Source organism: Trichechus manatus, unplaced genomic scaffold (genome assembly GCF_000243295.1).
Source record: "Trichechus manatus latirostris isolate Lorelei unplaced genomic scaffold, TriManLat1.0 scaffold00247, whole genome shotgun sequence".
NCBI lineage: Eukaryota > Metazoa > Chordata > Mammalia > Sirenia > Trichechidae > Trichechus > Trichechus manatus.
In genome coordinates, this window is record NW_004444183.1 from 1,866,059 (window position 1) to 1,881,005 (window position 14,947).

The 14,947-nt window shown below is 41.5% G+C and overlaps 1 protein-coding gene across 1 annotated transcript in view; it reads left to right on the top strand.

Annotated features, from left to right (window-relative positions):
* The first annotated feature begins 416 nt into the window (after positions 1–416).
* Positions 417–14,947, top strand: part of SUN3 (Sad1 and UNC84 domain containing 3) — a 45,839-nt gene continuing 31,308 nt past the window's right edge. The window contains exons 1-3 of the mRNA XM_004389460.2: positions 417–538; positions 5,981–6,042; positions 7,260–7,363. Coding sequence (XP_004389517.1) covers positions 417–538; positions 5,981–6,042; positions 7,260–7,363 — 288 coding nt within the window. The remainder of the gene's footprint in view (positions 539–5,980; positions 6,043–7,259; positions 7,364–14,947) is intronic.

The following is a 14,947-nucleotide window of genomic DNA, read 5'->3' on the forward strand; positions in this document are numbered from 1 at the left end:
CACAACAACACACAAGCCACCACAGCCCAACAAACTGACAGACGAGTGGTAGTATATCAGAGTAGTGGGTACTTACTTAGTATGTTTTAAATATGTTACAATTAAACATTTTAAACACATACTGAGGAGGATGTGCTGTCAGTTGGGCAGGTGGATGTGTGTACACCACCTCTGCAGGGCATAGAGGCCGATACTGCCATTATGATGTGTCACAGGAGAGTGATGCAACAGAGGAGTCAGAGGCCTTTCAAGATTTGCTTTACTCAGAGTCTGCCCCGTGAAGGAGAAGCTCTCGCGAAGTAAAAAATACAAAAACGAATTCATTATGTACAACTGCATGTTTTCCCTAAAATAAAAAAAGAGAACATGAATGATAGTCTTCTCTCTACCAGCTACCTGTTACTCAGTGGAGAAAAATGAGTGGAAGGCCAAAGACAAGAAGGGGTGCAAGGGTTTTTAGAGCTCATTCTGAAGAAGCCAGTGGTAGTGCGAGCATGATTGCTCTGCTGTCAGAGCACGAAAACCCTGACTCAAACTGGTATGTAACTTTGCAGAATTATTTCCACAAGACGTTATTCGTGTTATACGAGTCATATATGTTATACATGCCTATATGTGGAAAATAGCCCGTCAATGCTTTCTTCTTTTTTAGAGAAAATCATTTTCAAATTGTTACCTCTGAAGGCCTCTCTCAACTGCTGTGCTTTCTGTGGCACGCTGTGTTCTATGGATATTAGATTAATCCCAGTAGAATGGGGACAAAGACTATAAAAGGGAAACCAGAAAACCAAACCCATTGCCACTGAGTCATTTCCAACTCATGATGATCCCCTGTGTCACAGGGAAGAATTGCTTCATAGGGTTTTCTTGGCTGTAATCTTTATGGAAGCAGATCGACAGGTCTTTCTGCCATGGCACCACTGGGTGGGTTCAAACCACCGACCAATCTTTAGGTTAGTAGTTGAGAGAAAACTATTTGTGCCATCTAGGGACCTTATGAAAGTGAAGCTATTTTTTTTAAAAGAATGAACTTTAGCAGCAAGATTACTATTTTAACTTAAAACTTCTCAGATTATTTATTTATTTTTTTCAATGAATCTCTGCAGTATGCCTTGCTTAGCACAGTGGTTTAGGATTCTGGGCAAAGAGTTGTTGTTAGTTGCCACTGAGTCGATTCTGACTCATGGCAACCAGTAGCATTCGTTAAATCCTTGGTTGAGAATTGACTAAACAGTCTAGGTTAACACAAAAAATTTTAAGGTAATAAATATATGTGTTCTTTAATTAGAACACAGGAGTCCCAGGGTGGTGCAAACTATTAAGTGCTGGGCTACTGACCGAAAGGTTGATGATTCAAACCCACCTAGGTGTGACTTGGAAGACAGGCCTGGTGATCTGCTTCTGAAAGGTCACAGTCTTGAAAACCCAATAGAGCAGTTCTCTTCTGTACACGTTGGGTTGCCATGAGTCAGAATCAACTTTGGTAACTAACAACAATAACAATTAAAATAAATATAGATATAACTTTTAAGAAGACAGTAAGCATATGAGTCAGCAATCCCAATCCAAGGTACACACCAAAAAAAATGGAAAGCAGGAACACAGACAGAAACCTGCACACCAATATTCATTGCAGGACTTTTCACAATAGACAAAATGTGGGAGCAACTGAAATGTCCATCCACAGACGAATGAATAAACAAAATGTGGTACATCCATACAATGAATACTACTCAGCCAGTAAGAGAAATGAAGTCCTGATACATGCTATCACACAGATGAACCTTGAAAACATTATGCTGAGTGAAATAAGTCAGTCACAAAAGGATAAATATCGTATGATTCTGCTTACATGAAATACCTAAAATAGGTAAATGTATAGAGACCAAAGTATATTAGTGGTTACCAGGGGTGGAAGGGAGGAGGAAAGGAGGAGTCTTAGCTTAGGGTACTGAGTTTCTGTTAATGGTAGTGGAATAATTTAGAAATGGTTATCAGTGATGGTTGCACAACATGATGAATGTAATCAATGTCACTGAATTGTATATCTAAAAAATGGTGAGTTTGCAATTGTTTATTGTATGCTTTTACCACAATCACAAAATTAAGAAGAAGGAGAAGAAGACAAAGACAACTAAGACTGCAGCGGGGAAGGCCGCCACTTGGGTGGGGCCAAAGCTCCAAAGCCTGTTTACTTCTCCCACTTACACTACCTGTTGAGAAATCCTAACTGAAATGTAACATGATCGCCATTCCAATAGCAGAAAAGAAGCACTTGCACAAGGAAACAGAACTATGAATAAAAATAAAAGGAATGCTACAATTTTAAAAGTCCAAGAGAAGCATTTGAAAACCATGACCAGTCATAACAAGGCATGCTCCCCCGAATGGCAGAATCCCACAGGCTGGGCAAAGGTGTAGTAGCAGTTGTACAACTTTGCAAAATTGAGCCTGGCAGCCAGAAATTTGAGTAAAAAAAATAATTAATCTTTAGTAAATAGGGAATAAGCTACTTAGAGATTCTCTACTGGGGGAAACTGGGTGGCTTGCTCTACATCTGGTCTACCCTGGTGTCTGTCCTGTAGAACTGTGGTGATACACTGCCCACCTGACACTGTAACTCAAAAGCAGATAACCAAGAGTAAATTTGTACATCACTTGGTCAACTAACTTAAACAAATTAATATAGGTAAACTGTTTATTGATATTTGCACACATTTTCAAAGAAGGAGGTAGTCTAGAGCAAAATTTGAGGAAATATACGAATCTAAATATAAACTGTTGTTAGCTGCCATCAAGTCACCCCTGACTCAAGGCGACCACATGCTCAATGGAAGGAAACAGTACCTGGTCCTGCGCATCCCCATGATTGATTGCAGACTGGACCATTATGATCCATAGGCTTTTCCTTGGCTTAGTTTTGGAAGTAGATCTCCAGGCCTTTCTTCTTAATTTATCTTAGTCTTAGAGGGCAATGGTGGTTCAGTGGTAGAATTCTCACCTTTGATGCAGGAGACCAGGGTTTGAATCCAGGCCAAAGCATCATTTAGTTTCATTGTTTATTGGGGCTAATTTGAGGCTCCTAACAATAAATATAAATTAAGCAGCTTCCAGGTCCCTGAGTGGGGAAAGTGGTTTGAGCTTCATTAGTAACCTAAGGTTGTTGGCTTGAACCTACCCAGTGGTGCCACAGAGCAAAGGCCTGGTGATATGCTTCTTTATGGAGCACAGTTCTACCCTGTAACACATGGGGTCGCCATGAGTCAGAATCGACTTGGCGGCAATGGGTTTGGCTTTTTTGGTAAGAAGCTTCCAGACACCAAGTCACTTTCATAGCCATTTTTCCTAGACCTAGCAGGAAATTGTGCCTTTAAATGATGGAGACTAGTTCAGAAATGTTAAAAAACAAATCTAGACTTTGATAAGAAGAAGCTTTCAAAAAAAAAGGGAGGAGGGGACCATTATTACAGGGAGGGGGGCCTATTGTAATAGGAGAACACTCTGACCATAAGATCTGCAAATGATTTTGGGAAAAAGCATTTTTATTTTATAGAGGCCAAGAGTAAACAAGGCTATATATATAAAAAAAAAACAAAAAAAACTAACTGTGGGGAAGTAGGTTGAAAAGGTGATATCATTGGATAGTAAATGAGAATATTTTATGCTGAAGTTAGCCTATTCTCCAGGAAGGGTCTGTCAAGATGGGTAATAAGTTGACTAGAATCGTTATCAGCAATTCTATTCTACTTGAGTCACAATCAATGTCCAGAAATGTCAAAAAATCAAATGCCATATTGCATTGGGCAAATCTGCTGCAAAAAACCTCATTAAAGTATTAAAACACAATGATGTTACTTTGATGACTAAGGTGCATCTGACCCAAGCCATGGTCTTTTCAACCGCCTCATAGGCATGTGAAAGTTGGATAATGAAAAAGGAAGAGAGAAGAAAAACGGATGCATTTGAACTGTGGCATTGGTGAAGAAAATTGAATACAACATAGACTGACAAAGAACAAACAAATAAGTCTTACAAGAAATACAACAAGAAAAGGACATCATGTTTGGAAAAGTAGAGGGTCAGCAAAATTGAAGGAAACCATTAATGAAATGGATTGACACAATAGCCACAACAACGAACTCAAATATACCAACGATCATGACGATGGCGCAGGGCTGGACAACTTTTCGTTCTATTAAACACGGGGTTTCCATGAGTCAGAGCTGCTTCCATGGCAACTGACAACAGCAACATGTTGGCTCAGGCTTAGGGTAGGTGAAAATTCAGGGATTTGGGGGAAGGAAAGAAGCTTAACCAGAGTTTGGTCAACAAGTACTTTCTTTCTGATTGACTAATGGGGACAAGCAGTTCAAGCTACTCATTTATGAGGCAAGGAATGGGAATTTTGAGTGATGTATTTGACTTTCTTATAGGTAAATAAGGGAGCATCTGTGAGTATTATCTAAGCCCATATGGAAAGAGGAGTTATTTACAGTATTGAATATGAAGTGTGGGATTTCTTTAACCATCAACACAAAGTGTGGGATTTCTTTAACCATCACTGTTTTCCAGGATCATAAGGTTTAGGTAAAATTCAACAGTATCAGAACCAACAGGTGAAAAACTGAAGTCCAAATTGCTGAGGTGGCATGCTGAACTCAGGGCCAGATCACCCCTCCTCACATGTAATCCAGTGTTTCTCCTGCCACGTCAAGTTTTGTTTTGTGTTAATGAATAATCCATCTTAATCTGATGTTCCATATGTTTCAAGTAGACATTTTTAGTTTGCCAAGTTGGAATGCTTTGTGTGCAGAATCTCCCAGTCTTCTGCCTTAGCTTGATCAACTGTTAGAGACTTTTCTCCCTGTCCTACTTTGGGCTTGTGAAAAGGTTGGGTGTGAAAAGGTTATAACTACAACCACTTTGGAGAACTGTTTGGTAGATGTACCGAAGCTGAACATACTTATACCCTATGGTCCAGCAATTTTTCTCCTGGGAATATATCTAAATGAAATATATACACATATCCATCAAAAGCCACAATGTATAAGATTGTTCATAGCAGCATTGTATATAAGAACATTTATAACAGCATTGTTTATCATAGCCCCAAACTGGAAAATACCCAAATGCCCATCAACACTAGGATGGATGCCCATGTGGTGTATTCCTACACTGGAATACTATACAGTACAAGAATGAATGAACTACAACCACACACAGCAGCACGAGTGACTTGCACAAATATGCTAAGTGGAAGAAGCTACAGATGGAGCGGACGCATGTATTATATACCGTTCAAAACAGCAAGTCTAATGGATGGGATGAAGCTCAGAAGAACAGTGACCTGCAGGGGGTGGAAGGTGTAGGGTATGATGGGGGCATGAGAGGGGCTTCTGATGGACTGAGGATGCGCCTTGTCTTCTTCTGGGCCAGATTACATTGATATGTTCATTCTGCGAAGATTCATGGAACTGTACAATTACGATTTGTGCGTTTTTCTGCACGTATGTTGTACTTCAGTAAAAAGTAGGGGAGAAGATAATGACTATTTCAAAGAATTCTATCAGATAGTTATTGTCATAGTTCTTTAGCTTAATATCTAATTTCTACAAAATCAGATTGTTTTTCTTTCTTTTTTTTTTTAACTCACACTCCATCCCAGACCTCTAGGACAATCTCCTTAGTTTTCTTCTTTTAAGCATTTAAAGACATAGAAATAGGCATAAACAGCAGGTCAGTTATGTTTGTGTAGATGAGTAGGAGAGACTACACACACATACACACACATCATCCTGAAAACTATTTTCTCTCAATTTCAAAGAATGAAGGATGCTCGGATAGGAATTTAACTAATTCACAGACTCAACCTAGAATAACCAATAAGTTTATTGATTTGGTTGTAGTGGTTAGTTTGAAGTCCATATTTAAGGTTAACAGTGTATATTGCATTGGTAATTTTTTTTTAAACTCTTTTTAGGGTAATCCGATCATGGAAGATTTTCATAAGCATGATGTTTATATTGATTTTTCTTCTTGTAGGTAAGTCTTACTAAATAATCATCTTTAAAGCCATAATCAATGGATATTTTTGGGTGATGAGAAAGATCTCAATGGAATGGCTCACATTTGTAAATAAATACCACAGAAGGTGCTGGAAGTTACCTGCACGGTCTTGAAGCATACTTTTTTTTTTCTCTTTTTGTCTTTTACTTACGATTTTAAAAGTAATACAGACTTCTTTACAGAAAATTTAGAAACTGCTTTTTTTCTATTAAAATAGTAATTTAGGATCACAAAAGTTGTTTTAGAGTTAAGAATCCTTAATATTGTTCTAGCAAACATTTCACACAGGTCACCTTTTCTGAGTGGGTCACTCAGCTTTGGTAAACTGAGAACTGAAGGCTCTTTCTCATCACACGGTTCCTGAAGAAATTACTGCTGAACACGCAGTTTGGAGTTTTTCAGTATCACAAATCACAAGCCCTTAGTACACTGGACAATTGCCCTTTAATATACTAACAATTTTAAGCAAAAAAGTTTCCATTAAAATCAAGACTGCAACCCAGTAATTGCTATGAAATAGTATTTTATAAAATGGCAGCATGCGGGGTGGTATTTCTTTATGATGGCAAGTGTACACTGGCATCACTGGTTATCCCAACTCTGTGCCTGCCTGGGGTCAGTGGGCCTCAGTCCACTAGCAGCATCTGGATGTACCAGGAGTACCTCTATGGTCTAAGTGGGCCACGAGAACCTCTGGATATTGTGGTTTCTAACAAGAACTGCACACGGCTCAGCTCCTCTCTGCATCCTGGCTGTCTGGTCTTCAAATTCTGTTACCATTGGCCATTCCCACTTGCCTGCTGCCTGGCCTCACTCTCTCAGCTGAAACATCCTCCCTGCACTACCAGAGACCTGTGCAGGGATTTTACTCATTTTAGAAATTACACTCCAAATTCCCTTGACATCTTTTAAGATTGAAATAAGTATATATTTACAATGGATGCAAACTCATCCTTTGCATTTCCCAGGTGTAAGCTCGCCAACTTGCCATTCAATGTGCCAGACTGCTTGAGACACCACTGATGTGGATATTATTTCAGTGGAATTAAACAGGGCTCTGATGTTGTGTTTTGTTTTTTAAGATTGTATATAACCTCCATGCTTAGAAAAATTAAATACATATAAAATATATTAGAAATATGTTTCCAGATGACAGATAAACTTTAACTCAGAGTTGGTCTTGTCTTTTACAGGACTTCGAAATCATGAGTGGGTTAAAGACAAAGATGTTCCTCAGAAATCCGGACAATTATATGCTGTAATTGCAGATTATGGCTCAAGGCTTTATAGTTACCAGGTGATGTGTTTTGTTAAATCATTTTGTATGTCACTCATTTAAAAATTAATACTCTACATTGCTAGATCAACTTGCACGATGTTAGCTTTGTTTTGCATGGGGATATCAACTAGAAATAATATGATTTTATGGCTAAATCAATAAACCAAACCAGTTGCTGTTGAGTCAGCCGAACTCATGGTGACCCCATAAGTGTCAGATTAGAACTGTGCTCTACAGGGTTTTCAATGGCTGATTTTCAGAAGTAGATCACTAGGCCTTTTTTCCCAAGAGTCTCTGTGTGGACCCAAACTGCCAACTCTTTGGTTATCATCTGAGAGCATTAACCCTTTGCACCCCTCTGGTTCCCTGCAGACTTCCCACGTGCAGTGCCAGCACAAGGAAGGGTGGCAAACACTTTATTGTTAACTTCTGCCTACATTCTGGGTACTTCCTTTGCCCTGAAGCTCGTTAGGTCTAGATGGGTTTAGACTGAGGCAGGGCAGTAGAAGTTGCCTTTCTGGTCTACCTCCACCCCGACCTCTGTTTCCATGCATACTAGCCTGTACTTACTTGTCCATTCTACACTCTGACTTCCAAAAGCTAGAGAGAGGAGGGGGTGACAGGAACTGTGTCCAGGTCACCTGCTGCTCCATGGAAGAAGGGACAGACCACTAGACCTACCTGTACAGTGTACTGATTTTCAGCACAGTGAATCCACTCCAGTCACTAGCCTTGAATCTGACATATAACTCTTGCCCCTTTCCCACAAGGCCTCTGAGATCCGTTCTTCCTAGCTCATCAGGCTCCTTCCAACATGTCTTGCTCCCTGGAGTTCTTGGAGGGAAGATAGCGACGGTCCAATCCCTCCCAGCATTCCAGTCCAGTGAGGAACCCATAGATTGACGCCTAGAGTCACTCCCAATCTCTTGTGGGTGGGTCTCAAAGCTGTTGCTTGCTCTGTATATACTGAAAATCTGTGAGCACCAGGTCCTGGACAAAAGGATAGCTGTGCAGTGACAACACAGGGGTCAGCCTGAGAGAACTCCTACACCACAGGGTGCTCAGTCCAAGATGAGGATCCAGGCCCATGGGAGCTGGGGCCAGATGGGTTAGGTCATCATCAGAAAAAGAGATGAGAACCCAGGGTGAATAACGGTGGACTCCAATGACTGCCATCTGATACACTCTCAAAAATTATTGGCAGGTTCTGCCAGACTTTGTATCCTGCCTGGGTGCCCCCTTTGCCTACAATATTCTGTACCAAATCTTTTCTGGTTTGGTTCCTTTTTGACATTCCATCCCAGCTCAAGGGTCACCTTCTCAGAGAGGGCTTCTGTGACCACCCAGGCTACCCAGACAACATCCTCTACTTTATCTTAGTCACTTCTCCATTGACTTATCAGCTGTCTTCTCGCCCTTGTCCCCCACTAAAATGTAAAAAGCAGGAAGCCCGTGTTACCAGACCTCCAGGTCTCGCTCAGCCGTGACACTGAGACACGGGTCAGGTGAAAGCGAAAGAAGAAAGCTTTATTTGATTGGCCAAGCAAAGGCGCACACCGGGACCTGTGTCACCAAGATGGCTCCCCAAATGGCAGGCACAGGTGTTTATATGGGGAGGAAAACAGAGTAGGGGCTCCTCTTCAGGGGTTGTTCAGGAACGTGGTCTATTGGCGGACAGCTTCCATGGTGATATTGTCGTCATTGGTTTGGCGCGGCCGCACGGGGGTTCATGGTTCACAAAATGGCTATAGTAAAGAGAAAATGATGGCTTAGTTCTGCTCTGCCCTTCCCCCCACCCCAATGTCAAAGACATCTCTGTGATAAGTCACCAAGAGGACAAGTTGAGGTACTTTGCGCATGCGTATGTTGTTCTGTGCCTGTGAGGGCACCTCAGACTGGTTCTGTCCGGTATTTGCCCCTATCCTCTTATTTCTCACTCTCGCAGTTTCTCCTGGATCTGGAATGAGGAAGTCAGAATGTCTAGTATAGCCCTGTTTGGCGGTTGCCCATCTCACCTGTTTAGAACGTAAAACAGCGTCCAGGTACTGGGGGCTCAGTGAATATTGATATGAATGAATGAGTGAGCTGAGAGCATTGTCTCTCCTTATTCAAAAGTCATCCTTCCCCGTCGCCTCCCAATTTTGGACCAGTTAGCACACTAAAGAATGCTTTTCCTTAAAAATATCTAAGGCTATGCTTCTAAGTCTAAAGGATGAGGTTTAGCTGTGGTCATTTCATTTCAGCCAGGGTAACACTGTTCTTCCTGCAGAGGAGAGCTCTGCTACCAACTACTTGAGACTGGCTTACGTCTGTGTGAGCTCCTGATAGATTGCAAGCTACATGCCACAGAGGCTGTTTGTGGTTTGTTCTTACTCGTTTAGTAATAGATTTTAAACATCTTCCCTTGTCTGTAAATGTTATTTTATAGCAGCATTTTATGGCAGACTGATATTCCATTGACTAGTATATTCAACAAATACTTATTTCTGAACAATTAAATTGTTTCCAGTCTTTTAATATTGTAAACATAAGTATCCTTGCTGCTACATCTTTTCACATAGCCTCAGTTATTTACTTAGAATAAGCTCCTATGACAAGAATAAACAAAGTCTATTACAATTCTTAGGTCACTTTTCTTCTTCCTATATTGGGTCTTAATGAATTGATACTGCTTTTCAAAGTGCTGCATACATTTCCCTCCCCCATCTTCCCCTAAGGGAGAACAGGATGATCATATTATCGATGCATCAGAAGTGACTCCAAGCACATTAAATACATATTTCACTTAACCTTCACAGTGATCCTTTTATATGACTAAATCCATTAAAACAAACAAACAAACAAACAAAAAAAACCAGTTGCCATCCAGTCGATTCTGACTCATAGCATCCTTGTGTGTTGCAGAGTAGAATTGCGCTCCATAGGGTTTTCAATGGCTGATTTTTCAGAAGTAGATCTCCAGGCCTTTATTCTGAGGTGCCTCTGGGTAGGTTTGAACAGTCGAACTGTTGGTTAGTAGTTGAGTACTTAACCAATTGTGCCACCCTTTTACAGATTAGGAAACTGAGCAATTAAGTGGCCTGTGGCAGTCCAGCTGTAAATTCTGAAGCTGAAATTCAAACCCATTAATTGACCCTGGCCTGCGTCAGTTTACTGGCTGTATAGTGACGAAGATTTTATTGTCATATGCTAGATAACCTCAGGACTACATAATCACTGTCAGAACGAGGAGCTTAAAATCAATTCAAATTAATTGCTCCAACACAATTGCTTTATATCTTAAAAAAAAAAAAAAAAAAAACCCTATATTAAGTAGTAAGCTTGATTATTTAACCAGGGGTACAGTCTGCAACCATTATATCTAGAATTCACCTGGAATTTATGTAGTGTAAAATTGGATGTTTTATGGACGTTTGGTTGAGAAAAAAAAATTAATGGCCACATAGGATATTGTTAACACTTGCACTGAATTTGTCTCAGCTAAAATTACAACAGCCATGTTCTTAGATATCTGGAAAACAAAAAACAAAAAACCTATGGCTCTTCCCATTGTTGTTGCTGTCGATTTGGCTGCGATTCATAGTGACCTTATGTATAACAGAATGCAACATTGCCCACTCATCTTCATGATTTTTGGTATGTTTGAGCTCTTCTCATGGCTATGCTTTTATTTGCTTGCTTTTATAGACTCCTTAATTTCTTGGGAGGCTGTCAATTCTAACTCTGCTTAATTGACTGCAAATGGAAATACATCCTCTATTAACAGACATCTTTAGGATTGGGTAGTAGGCACTTTATCAAGAGCTTTATTGCAGAAGATAATATTCCTGGAGGCTGTTGCCGTCTATTAAATGTTCTGGATATTCTGACATTGCATGAAGCTCTGCCTGATTTAGGCATTTTCTCTAAGGCCATCAGCCTACGTGAGGGATGTGAGGCCATCAGCCTACGTGAGGGATGTGAGGCCATCAGCCTACGTGAAGGGTGTGAGGCCATCAGCCTACATGAGGGATGGGAGGCCATCAGCCTACATGAGGGATGGGAGGCCATCAGCCTACATGAGGGATGGGAGGTCATCAGCCTACAAGAGGGATGTGAAACCATCAGTCTACATGAGGGATGTGAGGCCATCAGCCTACATGAGTGATGCTCTATGAAGGTGCCTAGCAAACCAAATGCTGTTCTTACATGAGGAAGACTATGGAAGCGACCAAGAGGGTGCACAAAGTGGCCTTTTTGGCATCTTTGATTTTTTTGTTAACACTGTGGATGCTGTGAATTTTGGTCATCCCATTCCCTCCTCCCCTACAGTTTGGTTGCTATGATGCTCAAGAAAAAGATTTACAGTCCTCTGCTAATAACTTACAGGAACTGAAGTCATGCATTTGTTCCAACCTGATCCTTCTTGTGTTATCCTACTTCTCCAATCCTTATTTTCTCTTCACTTTCATTGCTTCACTTTTTTTTTGTCCTATGCATTGTTATACTCTCTATGCTCCAATAGTGGAAACCACCTGAAATCCTTTTGGGAATGAGGTAAAATAAAAAAGTTTTTAAAATTCCAGAAAATACATTTTCATTTTCAAGGAGCTCTCAAATTCATTTATCAGCAAATTAATTAAGGACTATTTTCTGTATGTTCTTTTAAGGCTAGAACAGAAAAGAGAAACAAATTGAAAGCACTGTCCCTACTGACAAGGAACTTACTCAGACAGAAACTGAAAAACTAGAAATGAGAATCTCCTCTACCCAATAATAAGCTCCCAAAGCCAAGTTCCCATCAAAATAAAAATACTGAGGGAAGTTTACAAGAAATAAAATTGCTTAGCAGAAAAGAAAATGCAATGTAAATTTTTCTACGTGTCAAGCTGTCCTCCATTTGGCCATTATCACATGTCACACGGCATCATTTATAAAAAGTCCCTCTGTGGGTTGCACTATTTTTGGCAAAGCAAACTACCAGTCAGATTCTTTGGAACAGAAAAGCAGATTAATCAGTGGAGAAAGGTGGGAGTTATTTCTCAGATAACATATCGATGGACACTGTCATGTGTTGGATGGTGGCTCCCAAAAAGATATGCCCATGTTCTAATTCCCAGAATCTGTGAATGTGACGTTTTTTGGAAAAAGTGTCTTTGCAGATTGTCTTAGGCTGGGTTCTCCAGAGAAGCAAAACCAGTAAAGTGTATAAATATATATATGTAGAGAGATTATATCAAGGAAACAGCTCATGTGATTGTAGAGGCTAGAACGTCCCAAGTCTGTGGATCAGGGTAGAGGCCTTTCCCAAGTCACACAGCCGCAGAAGCTGGCAAGCCCAAGATCGGCAGGTCGGAGAGCAGGGCTCCTGCTCACAGGCTGTGCAGATCGACGAATCCCAGGTTCAGCAGATAAGCTGGCAGCTCAAGTCCCAAGAACGGGAGATGAGATGACAGGAAGCAGCCACAGGATCAAGAAAGAGCAAAAAGCCAGAACGTCTGCTTATATACAGATGTGGGCCACACTTCCAAGGAGCCTCCCTTTCATCTGATTGGCTACTCACAGTATATTCAATCATGGGAGTGATTACATTAAAACACTGAGAATCATGGCCCAGCCAAGTTGACACACAAGCTTAACCATCACACAGATATAATTAATTTAAAGATCTTGAGATCAGAAAATCCTAGATCATCAGGGTGGGATGCAGATCTAACAAGTGTCCTTGTAAAATACAGAAGAAGAGAAGACACAGACAGAGGGAAGACAGGCATGTGAAGACAGAGACAGAAATTGGAGTGATGCAGCCACAAGCCAAGGAATGCCTGGCACCACCCAGAAACTGAAGAGGCAATGAAGGATTCTCCTCTAGAGCCTTCAGAGGGCGCACAGCCCTGCTGACACCTTGGTTCTGGAGTTCTCGCCTCCAGAACTGTGAGAAAATGAATTTCTGTTGTTTCAAGCTTCCTAGTTTGTGATAATTTGTTATAGCAGCCCCAGAAAATAAATAGTCACTTTGATGTCTATGTTTTGCTTTATTGGGTAGCTGGAGTGAGAGCTTTGTAGCGAAATAAAAGTGGTTTGCAATTTTCTGAGTGTCTTCTTCCAATTCTGGCTGGGGAATATGGGCATGGGACAGGATTCCAGAAAATGCTACCAGAATCCTCCTAGATATTAAAATAATAATTTAAGCCTGAGTGAATGTGTTGCTTGAGTCAGATTCAGTTTTTCACTTTATTATCCCTCCACTGATCTATGCCTTGAAATGCAGTCAGAGATAACACGTGCCTAACCTATCACTGACCACTTTCAGTAAAATGCGTTGGAAGGTAAGCTCCAGACAGGTAAAGAAAGGACATCACAGGTGAATTCCTCAGTGTGCGCTACCGACCACTCGGTTTTCTCCTGGAATGCTCTTCCAAGGTGATCACCCCTTATGCTCTTCCCTGTCCAACCAGCCTGTCCACTTGATTTTTGGTTCCTGCACCCTTAAATTGTTGGTGTCCCCCAGGATTCTGTCATTTGCTCCCATTTATTCTGGCTGTACACATCAGGTAATATTATTGACCTTCTCCAAGTGTCCACTAGTGGGATGGGTGCTGTGTGCATGTATGCATGTATGTAAGCATGTTTGCATGTGTGTGTGTGTATACACAAGTGTGTGTGCAGGGCTTGTGCATGTGTGCATGTATGACTGCATGCATATGTATGTCTGTGTGCACTTGTGTCAGCATGCCTGTGTTGCATGTATGGCTGCGTGCATGTATGTGTGTGTGCTGGTGTGCATGTGTGTGTTGAGTCTAAAATGTGCACACCTAGCCGTGGTCGTTTGTGGAAGAGCCTGGCACAGACACAGCAGGACGAGCTGAGGAGGCACAGATGCAGGCCAGGCCGCTGCCTGAGCTTGTTTTAGCCGGGGCTGGGAGGCAAGGCCTCTCCTGGAGAAGAAAGCGGCGTGCCCGTGGTCACACACTCAGGGTGTGCATCAAGGACACTTCATTTCCCCCTGGTTTTGGCTCAGGCACCGCCGTTCAAACATGCCGTAGTCCATGCCGACTATCTTGTAGGCATTGGGTAAATATCAGCGAGTCTTCTGATTGTTATTGCTAGTCTTATCCCAGATTAATCACAACACTTATTTCAGAACCGGATGCTTCCTCACTGTTCACAGGAACGTGCCTAAAGGGCTCAGTTTGCCCGCCAAGTCGCAGTCCAGCTCCTCCGGTCCGCGCAGCGCTCTTCATCGCACATCGCGCAGCCGCTGCCTGGCCCCCAGGGCCGCCCTGTGTGTCTCATGCCTGCAGATCCGCCTCATCCTTCCTTCCTCCTGGCCAGAGAATCCCTCTCTCCCATTACAAGGTCCTAGGACGGTGTTTAGCTTAGCATTTCGCAATTGTGAGGAACAGTAAACAGAACTCCAGTAGAATATTACTCGTTATTAAATAGATTTGATGTTACCTCATCTCCTCCAAATTTATTTACAGTTAAGGCCAGAAAAGATGCTAGTATCTTACTTATAAGATGACATGTGTCCCAGCCCTGACACAGTGTGCATCTGACGTAGAAGTGTAATTTCTTTCCCCCTTCTAAATAAGAAAAATAACTCCACTTGAATAGGCAGGA